Here is a 17,519-nt window from a genome sequence, read left to right as displayed (position 1 = left end):
GAAGTATATTTAGAGAACTCTGGATTATTCAACGAAAAAATATCATCCAGATAACGGTAGGTATTTTTGAATGTATCAACCAAATGTAACAATGATGGGTCTTTACTGAGTTTGGTCATAAACTGAGATTCATAGCAATATAGAAATAAATCTGCTATTAAAGGGGCACAGTTGGTGCCCATAGGAATACCTACTACCTGACGATACACTTTATCGCCGAAACGTACATAAATGTTATCAAGCAGAAAGTTTAAAGCTTCAATCATATCCTCACATTTCCAGTAAGTGTATCTAGCATACTTTCCTTTTTCGTTACAGAAAAACGCCTTAAACGAGTTACAGCAAATAAAATTACAATGAGATTTTTCGAAAGACCATTTTATCAAATACAAAAACTTTTTCTTTATAAGATTGTGTGGAAGTGTAGTGTACAGAGTAGAAAAATCATAACTGTCAACAGAATTGTAAGGACCATTGAAAGCATGTATTTTATCTAAAACCTCTAAAGAATTTTTTACACTCCAAAAATAATTAATACCATTATTTTCATAAGCTTTATTACAAAAGTTAATAACCAGTTCTTTGATAGTAGTAAGGGAGGTGGTTAGAAGCACTGATAGATTAGTAGTAGAACACTTACTCGAAGCGGAGATGAAACGGAATTTAAATGGTTTTTTGTGTAATTTCGGTAACCAGTACATGGTAGGGACTTTCAAATGTTCGGAAGATGCTTTAAGCTGGGCAGTGGCAGTGGTATGCTTGTTAAAGGAGAAGGAAACCAAAAAAAAAAATTTGGATAAATTAATAGAAAATTATTATATAAATATATTTTTAACAACGTTTGTATTAAAAAAGTGTACCGTTATGAAATAAATCAATATTTTACAATTATCAATTTTGAAATTCCCGCCTCCATGTAGGCAGCCATTATTGTTTTAGCCCTGACGTCACTCCTACGGTTCCGGTTTACCTGTTCCAGCATCTGAAACTTTGCAAAACTAATTCTATTTACACACGTACCGCGATGGAAAACGGAAATATCCAAAATCAGATGGGTCTTGTTGCTTACAACTTCGAACCTGAGCTCACTGTTCAAGAACTTGAAGATCGAAATAGAGCTGCATTAGCATCTTCTGAAGCTGTAGTTCAGACATTGGATGAATGGTGCGAGTGTGGGAACTGTCAGGAAATGCCGTCCCTTGAAGAAAATGTTTGTTGTAGGGTATCAGATTTGGTGCTACCGAACTTGGAAGACCACAACTGCATTACCATGCACCATAGTTATGACACCTTAATTTTAAATTCCGATGTATTAGCACTGGCTTACATTCAGATGATGATGTACAAGGGACAGCAAGGCCGAGCGCCGGAAGAATTGAGCAACAGGTGAATTTTTGGACATTTTAAAAGTTTTATTAACCAGAATTAAATAAAAAGGTTTCCTTTCAAACTAACTTATATCTGGTTGTCTGCACAAATAATAGACACAGAGACAATTTATTTAAAAAAATATTAGGGGGGGGGGGGGGGTAGGGTGAGGTGGTCCTTCAAAAATTTTAATATTGTCATTTCCCATTAAGTACACGTCGATTAATAATGAGTTTGAACACTACCTACTATAAATTGAAATTGTTCTCTCACTATGAGACAAAAAAAAAAGTGAATTACAAAAAAATCTATTTTTTTTTTCTTTTTTTTTTCAAAGTTTTCACCAACAAATGCAAACTTTAACAGGAACCATGAGTCAGAGTGGGTCAACTGAACTTGGAACTGTATACACCGAATGTGACTATTATTAATGTCAGCATAACTTTCATTCTATTGAAAAGAAAATATAATATTTGCTCCGATTTTTCGAGTGTCTTAAAGTGGAATGATACTATATAAAAAAGAAGCTGTATGACTGCCATGAGACAACTCTCCACAAGAGACCAAAATGACACAGAAATTAATAAAATGTATTTTTGAATGTCATAACCACAATCCCTTTCTATTCTTCTTTGAATATGACTTCCTGAAATCAACAAATTTGTACTAATATATAAGACATATATCAAGCACCACCTCTTGAGCAGAATCAGCCTGCCTTTCCCCGAGTTAAGTGGTTTCTGGTTGCAGTCTTGTTTTCAATGTTTTATTTTGAGGACTGCTGTTTGCCTAGTCGTCAAATGCTCAATGTTGGGAGACTTTTTCATAATTAATGCCCAATGTCTTTTGGACAGATAGAATGACAGATGGAGTAAAGTGGTTACTATATATATCTTTTCTCATCTTTGGTGACCATGTGAAATAAATTAAACTACATGCATTATTGTCAGTTCTGTTGAAATTTGGATAAATCCATTTTTTCCAAAATCTATCATATATTTGATGCTTTCATTTTCATTTGTATATTTTATTACAGACAATCCCGTCTTGTTGCTTACAGACAATTCATTTGTTGGATGCTTAAAGGAGAAAAACTTGGAAAAGGAAGAAGGGTGGTAATTCCTTCTTGTGTTGTCAAAGACATTAGAGATTCCTTCCCAGAGAACAACAATGATTATACAGGATTTCAAGCTGCTATAGATGTGAGAGAACTGTTTTGTTGAAATGTTTTAAAATCATAATGACAAAGGATTTGCAAAGAAACACAAAAATTATACATGAATGTGATAGTTTTGTATGAAGCTAATAATATATTGTTAATTATATAAACTTGTATAAACTGTTGCCTTTGAATAATTATTAAAAACTACTGCATTTATATATGCACCTGTCCGGAGCCTGTTGTTTAGTGGTAGTCTTTTGTTGGTGTAGTTCATATGTGTTTTTTTACTTTTAGTGGTCTAAAACCAATGTCTCTATTCATACAAGAGTGCACACGCTGAAATGTCTCGCCTTCTTTACTTATCATTGATATTATGTTGAGTCCTAAATATAAAGCTTTATTACTCTGAGCAATGACAATGAGGTCAAGGTCAAATAAAACCTGCATGACTGACATATAGATCATAAAATATTTCCATACACCAAATATAGTTGACCTATTGCATATAGTATTAGAAAAAAAGACCAAAAACTCAAAAACTTAACTTTGACCCCTGAACCATAAAAATGAGGTCAAGGTCAGATGACACCTGTCAGCTAGACATGTACACCTTACAATCATTCCATTCACCAAATATAGTAGACCTATTGCATATAGTACAAATGTAGTATAAGAAAAACCGACCAAAACACAAAAACTTAACTATAACCACTGAACCATGAAAATGAGGTCAAGGTCAGATGACACCTGCCAGTTGGACATGTACACCTCACAGTCCTTCCATACACCGAATATACTAGACCTACTGCTTACAGTATCTGAAATATGGACTTGACCACCAAAACTTAACCTTGTTCACTGATCCATGAAATGAGGTCGAGGTCCAGTGAAAACTGTCTGACAGGCATGAGGACCTTGCAAGGTACGCACATACCAAATATAGTTATCCTATTACTTATAATAAGAGAGAATTTAACATTACAAAAAATCTCAACTTTTTTTTCAAGTAGTCACTGAACCATGAAAATGAGGTCAAGGACATTGGACATGTGACTGACAGAAAGTTCGTAACATGAGGCATCTATATACAAAGTATGAAGTCTTCCGCCTTCTAAAATATAAAGCTTTTAAGAAGTTAGCTAATGCCGCCGCCGGATCACTATGTACACCAAACAATCATCATAATCATTACATAAACAAAATGTAGTTATCCTTTAAGCTGTGTAGAGATTGAAGAAAACAACTGAATATACTAATGATATAATTCACCAAAAAACATACATACAATCAAACTCCCCCCCCCCTTTCACCTAACAACCAAACTATATGCAAGATATGATTTGCAGCAGGCCAAGTTTACGAGCATATTACATCCACGCCAGGGACTTACAACCTTACGACTTTTCAAGGTGCGCCAGAGGGTTGCATCCTGTACTGCAAATCATGTTCTGCTTAAATTATATGCAAGTATTTGATAAAGCCAAAATGAAATAGAAAATATGGAAATTCGTAAGTACAAAATGTATGTATGTCATTTGGGAAGGCATAAATTTATTTTTTTAAAGAAAAACATGTATATAATGATCATTGTAATCACATTAACATACATCATGTACATGAACAGTATATATCTATTATCAAATTACTTTAACCAAACCCTCTGGTATGAAACTCGAGGTCAAGTTAATCCTTATATTCATAATAAAACTGAAATATTCATTATTCATTGTTGAAAGTGACATTAAACACCAAAAATTAAATCAATCATTCCAAAAAAAAAAACCTCACCAGAACATTATATGATTTCATACCATGCTGCATGTATGAACTGAATGACAAATTTATCATGTTTGTACAAATGTACAGTGCTGGGAAAAAAGATGCTTGCATGATACAAAAAAATACCCCCAGTAAAATGGTTGTTTCATATTTATATCAAGAAAAATATTCAACTGGATTTTTCAAATCGAGAAAAATGTTTCTGAATCAATGCAGATTTTGAGGGAACAGGCAAAGGAGCAATATTTCCTTCCTGTGCCCTTTCCTTTACTGGCAGTGTCATTGTTTCTTTTTGAACCAACACGTTTTCGATCATAGCAAATACCCACTGATAATTTTTGTTATTAAACACTGGCTTTGCCACCCATTGCCCAGTTGCCTTTGGACAAACCAATTTGTATGCTTTTTCACCATCTTTGTTGACCTTTTGACCACGATTTTGGTTAAGATTATGATCAATTACCGCCAAAGCAGTACGTGTCCACATTTGATCATTATCGAATTCCTGGCGTTTTGGTGTATATTTCAGCAACAGACTGTGAAAAACTTCTAAATTTCCTGTATGACAAAATTCATTTAGCTGACGAATGTCCTTTCTCAAACGCTTGTCCAACACTACTTCCTTTAATGCCTTATGGGCTTTTGAATCTTTTACAAGCCATTTTTTAGTGTCAGACACTTCAGGTTCAATTGGTGTGTGAGCACATTGCTTGAAGAATTTACCCTCAAAAGAGTGTATATCAACAGTATGATTTACAATGGAAATCCAGCTTTCTTCCAAAATGTCCTTATCTCCACCACAATTACTGGCACACCACCACAAATGATTACAAATAGATTTCATCCAATGGTTTAAATCTTCGCAACCTTTCCCTTTAGCCTTCAATGTTAGCTTTTTTTTAATCGATTTGCACAAGTGCCAAACATCAAACTGATGTTGCACTTCCGGAAATTCCTTCTTCATGATGCTTCTTATCTGAACATGCCGATCCGTAGCTAACACCTCAATCCTGAACCCCATGTCAAGCAGAAGAGTCATGCATCTTCGAAAACCTTCAACTTCCATTTTTGAAGATGACCCAGTTTCAGTAACCTTGACAACAACAAATGTAATAATGCGTTGGGTTTCAATATCAAGTAGAGAATAAGTGCAATACTTTGCACTAAAACCTGGTGAATCACACCTTCCATCACCTGCTAGCCGTATCTGGCGATTTTGTTCTTTGATTTTCTTTAACTCTACTTCTTGCAGTAAGGACCACGTGTGTTGAACAACAGGCATTAAATATTGTCTTTGAATTTTGTTGTAGGTGGTGTGTGAAATATATTGTAAGTTACAAAATTCTGCAAACTGTGATATGTGGCTGTATGTTTGACCACAGAATAATGTTGCAGCACTAACTAATAAATTTCCAACTGGCATCTTGCCAAGGAATGGTTGTGAACTCCATTTTACAACTATGTGTCCACTGGTACAATTGGCAGTGATGGTTATTACAGTTCCATTGGACAAGTCTTTAACAATGTCATCTGGATCAACCGGACATTCACAAATGTTGCATTTTAATTTGTTGATTAAAGTGTCAATTGCACTTTCAAATACAATAAATTTGTTTTCTTTAATTAACTTCTGCTCTTCGGTGTAGCATGTTGAAATGTCATTTTCAAAATTGTCTGAATCGGACTCTACCTGGTCAACACTTAGACTGTAATCAACATCTTCTGGATCATCCTCTTGTGTCAAACTTACAAATGACTCATCCAAAATATGTACAGGAGTAAAAATTGGTTCTACTGCACATTTTTGAAAATCAGTTTTTAAAGGAGTAGAAGAAATGAAGATTGGTTTGTCTTTTTTAGCAGGTGTTTCACTAGAACTGGCATGTTGAATTTCTGAAGACGTATCTACCTCTGCTTTAGATTTTGAGTAGCTATGATCAAAAACCAATACATTTTCATCTCCTTTAATTTTTCTGCATACTTCACATGGATGTCCACAAGGAAGAATTTCTGGTATGGTCAATAAAGGTAATTTATCATGTTGTTCAGCATGAACAGGAACATTCTACAATAAATAAAATAAAATCATGTTATTTTTTTTAATCAGCATACATTTAATGCCCCTACAGAAAAACTAGAGTTGACACACTTTTTACACGAGTTCAATGTGAGATAAACTCTTTCAGACAGACATGTACGTGGTTGTCGTTTGTTTATGTGTTACATATTTGTTTTTCTTTCCTTTTTTTATATAAATAAGGCCGTTAGTTTTCTTGTTTGAATTGTTTTACATTGTCATTTCAGGGCCTTTTATAGCTGACTATGCGGTATGAGCTGTGCTCATGGTTGAAGGCTTTACGGTGACCTATGGTTGTTAATTTCTGTGTCATTTTGGTCTCTTGTGGAGAGTTGTCTCATTGGCAATCATACCATATCTTCTTTTTTATATGTAGGCCATACAATCATTCCATACACCAAATTTAGTTAACCTATTGCTAAAAGTATCTCAGAAACAGACCTCATAAAGAAATTGAAATTTGACCAATGAACCATGAAAGTTCAACTGACACCTACCAGACAGACATACACACCATACAATATTCCATACACCACAAATAGTACAAATCAGAGAAATTAAGCATTGACCAATTGCAATGAACCATGACAATAAGTTCAAGGCCAGATGACACATGTCAGTTGGACATGTACACCTTACAATCATTCCATACACCAAACATGCCAAATATAAAAGACCTATTGCTTATAGTATCTGAGATAGACTTGACCTAGAAAACTTCACCTTGTTCACTGACCCATGAAATGAGTTTGAGGTCAATATGAAAACTGACAGAAATGAGAACCTTGCAAGGATTCAGATAGAAAAATATGCAATGGGGGACCAAACAACACATGAATTCACTAATGGCTATAGTGCATGAGTAAATTATCAGTGTTTTTCAGTTATGTATTGAATATTTTATCATATTTTAATTCTTGGATTTTATGGAATCTGAACTATAATGATTAAATTACAGATTTTTTATGGCATAATTCTGGTAGGAATCTTGATAATAATGGAAATGGGATTTTCCCAGATTATGACGATGTAAAAAAGTTTTTTAAAATAAAATTTATTTTCAGCATGTAATAGGAAACATACATATTATATTAATATTTGGCCAAATTGCAATATTGACATACATAGAATAAAGGATGGAAACAGAGAATGTGTCAAAGAGACAACAACCCGACCAAAATTTACATAACAACTCAATGCCACCAATGGGTCTTCAACGTGAGAAATCCAGCATCCAGAGGCAGGCTTTCGATTTTTATCAAGCGTTTAATTTAAATTAGCAACATATTTCATGTACGGTAGTAATAAATTCACGAAAAGCCTATCCATTACTGCATTAGTTGTCGTATATATGACATTTCGTAATAAATTTTCATTTCATTTTTAGAAAACTAAACGAAGTAACCAAATTTAGTTTTTTTTTATATTATTAAACAAAGTCATTACTGACAGTCTTTACACATGAAAAATGTCTATAAATGACAAAATACAGTTGAAAAATAAATTTCTTTTACTAACCGTTTTTTTATGCTGCATTTAAAAACAAAGTCTGTCATTGTAGCATAATCTTCTTTATTTTTATTTTTGACACCCTTTTGAAACTCTACTAATCCTACCACAGGGGCGGATGCAGGAATTTTTGAAAGGGGGGGTGCTAACCCAGGGCAAAGGGGGGGGGGGTGCAAAACATATGTCCCGATACAAATGCATTGATCGACAAAAATAAAGGGGGGGTGCGCACCTCCGGAACCCCCCCTGGATCCGCCACTGTACCACAACCCAGGGTTGATGTCGAATTAACTCGGGTAGGTTCAAAAGGTAAAACTCGAGGGGTTCGATTGTCAGTCGAGTAAACTCAACAGACTATACTAACCCCAGTTGGACGATAAGTAGGCCGCGATGAAAATATTAATAAAATATACACAAATTACCTCAAATGAAATATCATCTGACTGTTGAGGATGAACTGCAGTTGAACTTTTGAACTTCTTTGGTTTTGTTGCTTTACTGTCTGTACTTTCTGACAATGTCCTTTTGTTGGAACTTTTTTCCTTGGTGTTTACAAAGGCAGTTACACTACTTCTGAGCTGAAATAATCAAAAAGCTTTTTTTTTTACAAAAATAAAAAAAAGTGTTCCTGTACTTAACACTTCATGCAGTGTACACTTACGACTTTATGTACAGTACATGAAACAACTTTTTTTAACATATATATACAAAACATGATAGAAATCAATAAAAGCTAATTAGATGCATCACATGTATTTCACAAATTATTTTTTTTCACCAAGATACATTGTACCTGATTTACAATGTGTTTCAATGCTTCACATAGCATTGAGTAGATATTGTGAGCCCCAAAACATGTTGTGTTTACTGCATTTTACAGTGAAACCTGTCTTAACTACAAAATGTAGCTAGTTTTAACCGAATCATAAATAAACAAAGAATGTAAACATATAGTCAGCATCACATTTTTCTGTGTTTAACCCTCTTTTTGCCAGATTCAAATTTCAAACAACGTTACGTACGCCACAATACATGTAGTTTAGGACGTTCACAGTATTTTGTTTCATTTTCAAAATTCAAAATGCACAATGTGACGTCTTTAAAATTACAATTCAGACAATTTGATTTGTTTTAAAAAAGTACACAAATTAAGAAATTGCTACAGCTACATTACATATTCAAATTTTACTTTATATCATTTATGAGGAAGTTTATTTCAGAAACAGCTTTGTAATCATAAAAATTAAAACCAGTGATTTTGTCATTGAAAAGGACATATGTGATCGTGTGGCAAGCTATCAGTGATGGACACATATGTCCGTGTGGCAGCAAGAGGGTTAAGAAATCTTTGTAACTGTGTCACCAACGGGGAAAGCAGGTCTATAACCGCTCCACTCTGTCCGTCAAAGACAGTGGCGGATCCAGGGGGGGGGGTTCCGGGGGTGCGCACCCCCCCCTTTGCCCTGGGTGCCCTGGGTTAGCACCCCCCTTTCGAAAATTCCTGCATCCGCCCCTGAAAGAGACGCTAAATAATGTGTTGTGTGTGACACAGGATTTTATGAAAATTTTAAGTGTGAACTTCGATGGCGGATCCAGGGGGGGGGGGTCCGGGGGTTGGAACCCCCCTTTTTTCAGGATGATCAATGAATTTGAATGGGGACATATAGTTGGAACCGCCCCTTTGTCTGGGGTTAGGAACCCTCTTTTTAAAATGGCTGGATCCGCCCCTGCCCTTTCACGAGATCACCCCCACTTTTTGGTGGGATTCGTTTAGTTTTCTATGTTGTGTTTAGTGTACTCTTTGTCTGTTTCCTTTTTAGGCATGGCTTTGTCAGTTTATTTTTACTTATGAGTTTGAATGTCCCTTTGGTATCTTTCGCCCCTCTTTAACTTTCAGGTGACATCATTGGGTCATAAAAAATAATTCATAATTGGTGTATATATATATATGTACAGTTACAAAGTTATGTGATATGCTTACAAATATCCCCTAAAGTACAACATCCCGAGTGTAGAAATTCAGTACTCAGCCTCCCCCTTTTTTGTATCCTCCACATATGTGTTCATGTGTCCTGTGTGCACTATAGTCTTTCCCCTATAATGCTATATTTTATCTGTAGGACCATAAGCATGTGAAGAAACAAGACTGTGAGAAAAACAAGTAAATTCTCATAATTACCTGTGCCTTCCGTCTCTTCTCCTGAAATATTTTGGTAGAAGTCCTTTCCTTTTGACGATCAGCTACACCAGGGCCAGGTTTTACTAAGGTTGGAACTGCTCCAGGCTTCAGTGTGAGTCTTCCAGATTTAAACCCCAGGGATTCAGCCATCAGATTCCTTTCAAAACAATCTTGTTCAAAATGTTCCTCACAAACAACTCTGCCTTTACTCCACACAAAAGTTTCGATTTTCAGTTTATCATTGCGCAAATGATCTATCCAAAGTTTGCAGAGTTTACGTTTCTCGCTAGATTTTAACGGATCTGGTATTTCAAAAAAGCTCTTCCCACACTTTCCTCTTTCATTTACACAATTGATAGCTTGACAAGACGGCATAATATCGTATTGTTGAAAGAAAAATTTGATGAATATGGTTGCTTCTGGTTAGACCGGAACAGTAGGGATGACGTGGCAAATTTCAACTTCTGTACTCTCCAATACAGAAGAGCTCCTCAAAATGTCGATCTCCAGTAATTGGCGGGAAATTTAAAATTTTTATATTTAAACTAACGGGTTTGACATTTCTGAGCATAATTTTGAATAACTTTAAACAGTAAACCTTATTATTAACAATAATTCTTTCAACTGAGCTAAAAAAAAAATTTGGGTTTCCTTCTCCTTTAACGATTTGACATTACATGCATGTTTCAGCAGAATAAGTTATTTTAATTGGAGAACAACGCTTGTGCGTCATTCTAAAATTTACCTTCATATCCCAATGAAAATTAATGAAGACAAGTACTATCACACAAAAGTGCACAGGTTATTTAAAGAAATAGATGATTAAACTGATTTTTCATTATCATAGCGAAACATGTAGGCATAAGTATTGCAGGCTTCTTTTAGTTGTTTCATAAGGTTGTAACGGCGTTGACCGTGCACCACTTTTTTAAAATGAAAAGCTTCCGCGCTTCATAAAAAATGTACTTCGGTCAACACTTTTACACCCTAATGAATTTCTAAAACAAGCATTCAATATCAAATAAAAATGTGTTAAGTAAAAAAATTGTCAAAGGATATGTTCGTATGGTGTTGATTTAAAGTTGGTTCCTAATGAAAAGGGTGTATTTTGATATTCACAGCCATGTGTGTGTCTGTCTGTGCTACCACAATGAAAATTACATTTTACCTGCCATTATAAAAAAAAATATCTGCCGTGAAGGTCATCTTCAAAAGATTTTAAATGACGGAAAGTATTTATTGTTTTATGAGTAACAAGGGTACATTGAGACCGCCTTTGAGATTTCTCACCTTTAATGTAAATAAATAAATGTTATTATTAATGTTGTAATCATATACAATGTACAGAAGTACTTTTTATTTTAGTTCCTTGATTCATGAACTGGAAATTGAAGTTAAAATTATAGTTTGATATCAAATTTACCTCAGCTCTCTTTAGATATTTGCAAATTATAAAGGTATTTCTTTGGCATTTGGTGGCCCAAAAATTGACCTGTATAAGGTCAATTGGACGTGACATTTTGAAATACAACAATTTGGTAAAGCATTAAATTTTGTGATAAAGGTCCGTATATATTTTGTTTTTTATTTGATAACCCTAATAATTTAATCATCCCCCGTAAGGATCCTTATTTCTTTAGAGGAACTACATTCCTAACACACTACACATTCTTCACAAATCCTAGATTTTAATCGTTAACCTGTGGGAAAACCAAGCAGATAAATTCTATTGGAATAAGAAATTTTTCGGCTTACTCCATTTGAATGATTCGCGTGCTTTTTCTATCCATGCATTAATCTACCCATGCAGCCTTCGTAGCTATAGAGAAGCAGAAATACACTACTTAACTATTCGGCAAGGGAATTACGGATGTTACGTATCGTTTAAAAACAGAAATGAACTTTGGAAAATCGGAAGTTGTTAGAAATTGTTTCAAACAAAAAGTATTTTGAAAACAGATATTAGAATCATTAGGATGACAGTAATATTTTATGCCGTGAGTTTCCAATTAGCAACTAATGAAATCCTTTATTTCATAAAAAAGGACAATACAATATATAGTTTAAAATCAAAGCAAAATAAGCTAAATTCTGTCGTTAAAAATGACAAACAAGTATAATTATTCATATCATTATGATCGATATTATGACAATATATGTTTATAATTATTATTAACAATATTAGTAGTAGTAGTACTATTACTACGTCTATTACCATTCATTATCATATTGATTGCAAGGTCATTTTCTAAATTGTGAGGTTTGGTATTTGTAGGTTTGATTAATGCTTCACAGAAATGTCACAACATTGATGAATCTATATCGCTTAATGAATGTTCAAAATATTATCTACAACCTAATGACACATCTTTAGAATTTCATCCAGAATTTGACAACTGTTCAACCGTATACCAAGATATCCAAACATCAGTTACAACTTCATGTAACAATATGAACAATTCAGACGTTTGTACCTTCGATCTTCTGGAACAAATTAAAGAAGACCATAGTCACAGATGTTTTCAATCAAACTGGCTTTCAGTCGAATATCGATGTGAAGGTAACTTTTCATATATAATGACTTAATATTTTTTGTTGATATGCCTAAGGAGAATAAACCTTTTTTTAAAGCATAAACGATATTTTGTTGTTCGACATAAACCTCATTTGACTCGAATCATTACGTTTCTATCCGAAAGTGTGTACTTCTTTCCCGGATGTCCGGCTCCAATTATCAGTATAAAATGGCATCCACGGAAAAGCCAAATTTTTTTAAAGTTGATTATATCACTAATCTTACAAAAATGTATAGTTATCATTTTATTTTGTGTCTTTATTATACATGTATAAAATAATACGTGTTCGTCAGACAAGGTTCATTGAACCCTGACCTGGTTCAAGAATAAGGAAACAATCGTTACATTTCATGGTTTAACCCTGGTACAGATACTAATAGCAATATATCAAATATATTATTTTAGGAGTGAGTATTTGTTGAGTTGTCCGTTTGATAGTTTCATATGACCTTGATCACGTTTTTATGCTTTTATTGGGTCAACGTTAGTCTTGCGTGGGTAAGAATGATCCCTAGAATCAGTTTTTTTTTCAAAAAGTTGACAATTGAAAAAAGTCCAACTTAAACCGTGTTATGTTGTCTTAACATGTTAATTTCCTTTTTTTATATTGATAATGTGAAGTGCTGTAGAACGGGTAATAAAACTTTTTTTAACATATATTTCATTACTGTGCAGAAGGAAAGCGATGCATGTGTGCTTATTCACAGTTAGTTTTCATAAAACACCTAGTCAAAAAAAGGTAGCATACGTATCTATCATTTGAACGGTATTTGTTCGGACAGCAATCTCGTTTATAGCATTAAACCAAAAATTAACAATATTAAAGTCATAAGAAACCTCAAATCAAAAAAAATAATGCATATGTTTTTTATAACTCAATGGATAGTTTTCATTATAAAACTTATGTACATATACTTTTTTCTGAAGAAAATTCTTTAATTCATTCATATTTAGAAGAAGTTTACTTTATTTTAAATGCTTGCTTCCAGCAACCAATTCCCCCGACATATTTTCCGTATGCAAAGTGACCTCAGTGTGACCCATCTCGTAAAAATCCGGTGATCACAATACGCATGGATGTCCTTAAAATAAACTATTATCTGAATTCACATGTTAAACACGTGCTCTCTTTCCATGCTTTTTTGTTTATTTTTTGTCGATTGTTGACAAATAGGTGACCATCGTTAAACTTCGGCTTCAAAACACGAACTTTAATTACCTACCATATTTTCACAACAACACTGACCGATTGAAAAAAATATTGACGATTATACGAAATTTACACGAAAAAAATGATAAATTCGTGCACATAAGACTAAGTTTATGATATTTGTATGCATTGGTTCAAGAATTGGAAGAACATAATTTTTCACCGGTCACTCGTTTCTTATGACTTTAAGTATATAAACTCCCAAAGGTCTCCTGTCACACAATTTTAAACGGCGGCGTTGGTTATAGAAAACGATGACAAATAAAGTGTGTTGTACTTTATATTTGTTTGTAGTTTTGTAGTGATTTACTTTACTGTCCAGTTTGCTCAGTCTTTGGTTTTCAGTATTGTTGTTTGTTTGTTTGTTTGTTTTTTTTTTTTTTGCTTTTTTAACCATGGCGATGTTTGTGTCTTTCAACTTATGTGTTTCAATTTCCTTTTTAAATCTGTCGCCTTTTTACCTAAATTTATCATAAACTTCAAGTGTTTTTGTTTTCCAGTTGAGGTACCTTCTACCAGTAAAAGTTCAAGTGAAGGTAACACAAGTTAAAATCAAAAGGTGTAATCTCCAAGATAACAAAAAGGGTCAGCATAAAAACAATATAAGAAAAACATGTTACTCATTCCTTCCATTTTCAATTATATTGTATTTACTACAATAATTGTAACGTTCAGTCTTCTTAAGAAATTAAAACATTATGAGACTCAAAAATACTCTACATAGATTTATGGTACGTATCCAACAATAAGAATGAATATCAAAATAACAATAGTCTCATAGATTGTAGCAGTTTATTTTGTCTTACACACAAAGAGAAACCGAACAAGGAAAGACTACACAAATTTATGTGAACCTACTAAAAGTTGAACCTAAAGCAGAAAGGTATTTACCACTGTTTTTATTTTCAGTCGAGGACACTACTACAATAGCATCAGATTTCACCTCTAGAGACGATTCAAGTGCAGGTCAGTCTTATACGGAAAACATGCAGACTTAAATGACACTCCTTTCATTAAAAAAAAATCGTATTATTTCAGATACATGATACTTTTTTTCGATTGTTTCATTGATCATTGTTTTGTTGTTTTCTTTTATAAACTTACATTTAAGAAATATACAATTGAAATCAATTCACGAAAAGCAGCAATCCCCCAAACCAAAAAATTAAACAAAAACATAATTATGCATTTAGAGAATTACCCGCTGGTAGGACATGTCATTCTTATTATCGGTTAATTATCTTATTAGAAGATTTCAAAAAGCAGTGTCGTAATCAAGCTAGAGGACACAGTTTCGAGTACTATATAGTAAAAGCTCTGACGAATTCCAACAAAGATAACTAAAGGTCTTTTACGAAAATCACTTTTGCTTAAAATTGTAACAGATATGTTTAAATAATCACGATAATAAAAACGATGTTAATCTTTCAGTATGGAACGCCAACACTGTCTTATTATGCCCATTTTTCATTATATGTTGTGCATTTACCTTTATATGTTGTGCATTTAACTTTATATGATGTGCATGTACCTTTATATGATGTGCACTTGTCATCATATGATGTGCAAACACCTTTATATGATGTGCAAATATCCTTATATAATATGCAAACATCCTTATGTGATGTGCAAACATACTTATATGATGTGCAAACATACTTATATGATGCGCATATATACTTATATGATGCGCATATATACTTATATGATGTGCAAATATACTTATATGATGTGAAAATGTACTTATATGATGTGCAAACATTCTTATTTGATGTGAAAATATACTTATATTATGTTGAAAGATCCTTATATGATGTGCAAATATACTGATATGCTGTGCAAATATACTTATATGATGTGTACATATCATTATATGATGTGCAGTTTCCCTTATATTATGTGCAAACATCTTTATATGATGTGTTTGTGTCATTATATTATGTGCTTGTAAACTAATATTATGTGGTTTTATTTACTTCATTATGTGATGTCGAAACGTCATTATATGATGTGCTTTCATCGTCGTTATGGTCAATGAACATGATTACGATTAGAATGATTACTATCTGCGTCATAACTGATTCCGATCTGCTTCTGCGGAGTAACCGTTACTACTAATTAGGATCAAATCTGTTGCTACCGTTTGGAAAATGGTTGAGCTTTAAGATAAACCTTGGCATGTTAATACCTCGTTTTAAGATGCGAAAAATCACATCTGATATTGTTGGAAAATTGTAAAAATATAAATGAATTGCAAAGTTTTGTTTAAATCGCAAGTCTTTAATAATAAACATACGGAGTCTAAAATACGGTTAAGGTTATCAAATTTAATAAATAATTCTTTTATGTCATGCTCTATGATCATTTAAACGAGGGAAGGCATTATATTTGTCCATTTCGGTATACCTAACGTTAGTAATTTTTCTATAAGAAGATAATACACGAAGTTTAGTATTTTCATTGATGTAAATATTGCCTTTCTGATCATTTTAGCTGTTCGAGTTTCTCTTTATATATTCTTAAGATAGACACAAACAGTTGGGAATAAAACGGACTCTGATAGAGTAATTGCTCATATAAGGAACCGGTCATTTGTAACCCAAAAATAAGAGGGAATAGGAAAAGTGTCATTCAATTGTATAAAGTTATAAATTTGCCGCAGTATAATTTTATGCCGAATTCTTTGTCAACCGTAGGCATCAATCTCTACGCCTCGTTTTGCTCACCTGAATTGTTAAAACCTGAAAATTTAGTTTCAACAATTTCTCCTAGCAGAGAATTTTTCATAGGATGCTATTATTGAATGAAGGTGTGGTAAATATTAATGAAATCCAAACTAAGTTCCCTGAATTCGCAAATAACTTTCATACTTCAGTACTTTGATTATATATGTTCTTGTCTATACCTTGCAAGAAAAGGTTTCTCTATTATTAGTTATCAAGATAATAGCCAATAAAACAACAAAACTCTGAAAAGCCAAAACTGCCCAAAAAGTACCTTTACTATAGAGTATATTCAGACACATTGCACTATTTTTATTTTTATTTAATATATTATGTTTCCAGGATAAACGCAAAATATTAAAAGCCGCTGCCGTAAATCTTATATCTATCTGTAAGAGAACAACAGGTCTCAGTAAAAAATAAATAAATGCAGTGTTTTAAGTTCTTTTAGACAGCAGATTAAAAACGCTCAATTCTCTGGTTTTGTTGGATTGATACCTACCCTCAAAAATTTAAAGGTTGAAATGTCATTGGCTGATGTAATATATACAAGGACAGAAAATAAAATGACGTGTTGTCAGATCCTTGTATCCAAAGCTTAAAGAGATGATCTGTACATTGTATATTAATAAATAAATGTGTAAGACACCGACTCTAGTTTGAGGGAAGGAGCACGTGTATTTCCTTGTTCGAAATTAAAAAAAACAAAAATAATATGTTTTTTTTTTTAAGTTTCATCATTGTTTTATTTTTCCTCATTGTAAATGGAAACAAACTATTTCGCTTCCCTTCTGAAATAGATAAAATCTCTTTCAAGAAATTGAGAATCCAACATTTACAAAACAACTCCCCCCCCCCTTCACATAAAAAATATCAATGGTCGGTACGTTAGCCCTGTTTAATTTAGTCTAGAGATGAATACTAGTATATGAGCGG

At 33.3% G+C, this 17,519-nt stretch overlaps 2 protein-coding genes across 2 annotated transcripts; one reads left to right on the top strand and one right to left on the bottom strand.

Annotated features, from left to right (window-relative positions):
• Positions 1 to 795: 795 nt before the first annotated feature.
• LOC134725220 (P2X purinoceptor 7-like) lies at positions 796 to 2,711 on the top strand. The gene is made up of 2 exons (XM_063588868.1): positions 796 to 1,386; positions 2,405 to 2,711. Exons 1-2 carry the CDS (start codon positions 1,025 to 1,027, stop codon positions 2,589 to 2,591), a joined length of 549 nt encoding a protein of 182 aa, XP_063444938.1. The 5' UTR covers positions 796 to 1,024; the 3' UTR covers positions 2,592 to 2,711.
• Positions 2,712 to 4,444: 1,733 nt separating this feature from the next.
• Positions 4,445 to 10,679, bottom strand: LOC134725219 (uncharacterized). Its single transcript, XM_063588865.1, has 3 exons — positions 10,075 to 10,679; positions 8,318 to 8,473; positions 4,445 to 6,374 (listed from the first exon to the last, which is right to left on the bottom strand). Exons 1-3 carry the CDS (start codon positions 10,447 to 10,449, stop codon positions 4,479 to 4,481), a joined length of 2,427 nt encoding a protein of 808 aa, XP_063444935.1. The 5' UTR covers positions 10,450 to 10,679; the 3' UTR covers positions 4,445 to 4,478.
• Positions 10,680 to 17,519: the final 6,840 nt, after the last annotated feature.

This window comes from Mytilus trossulus, chromosome 7 (assembly GCF_036588685.1).
Source record: "Mytilus trossulus isolate FHL-02 chromosome 7, PNRI_Mtr1.1.1.hap1, whole genome shotgun sequence".
In the NCBI taxonomy this organism is placed as follows: Eukaryota; Metazoa; Mollusca; class Bivalvia; order Mytilida; family Mytilidae; genus Mytilus; species Mytilus trossulus.
This window is presented reverse-complemented; position numbering and strand designations above follow the sequence as displayed.

Coding starts and splice junctions, on each gene's coding strand:
- LOC134725220 (XM_063588868.1), top strand. CDS start 1,025: ATGGAAAACGGAAATATCCAAAATCAGATGGGTCTTGTTGCTTACAAC. Junction 1,387..2,404: donor CCGGAAGAATTGAGCAACAG/GTGAATTTTTGG, acceptor ATTTTATTACAG/ACAATCCCGTCTTGTTGCTT.
- LOC134725219 (XM_063588865.1), bottom strand. CDS start 10,449: ATGCCGTCTTGTCAAGCTATCAATTGTGTAAATGAAAGAGGAAAGTGT. Junction 8,474..10,074: donor AGAAGAGACGGAAGGCACAG/GTAATTATGAGA, acceptor TGATTATTTCAG/CTCAGAAGTAGTGTAACTGC. Junction 6,375..8,317: donor CAGATGATATTTCATTTGAG/GTAATTTGTGTA, acceptor TATTTATTGTAG/AATGTTCCTGTTCATGCTGA.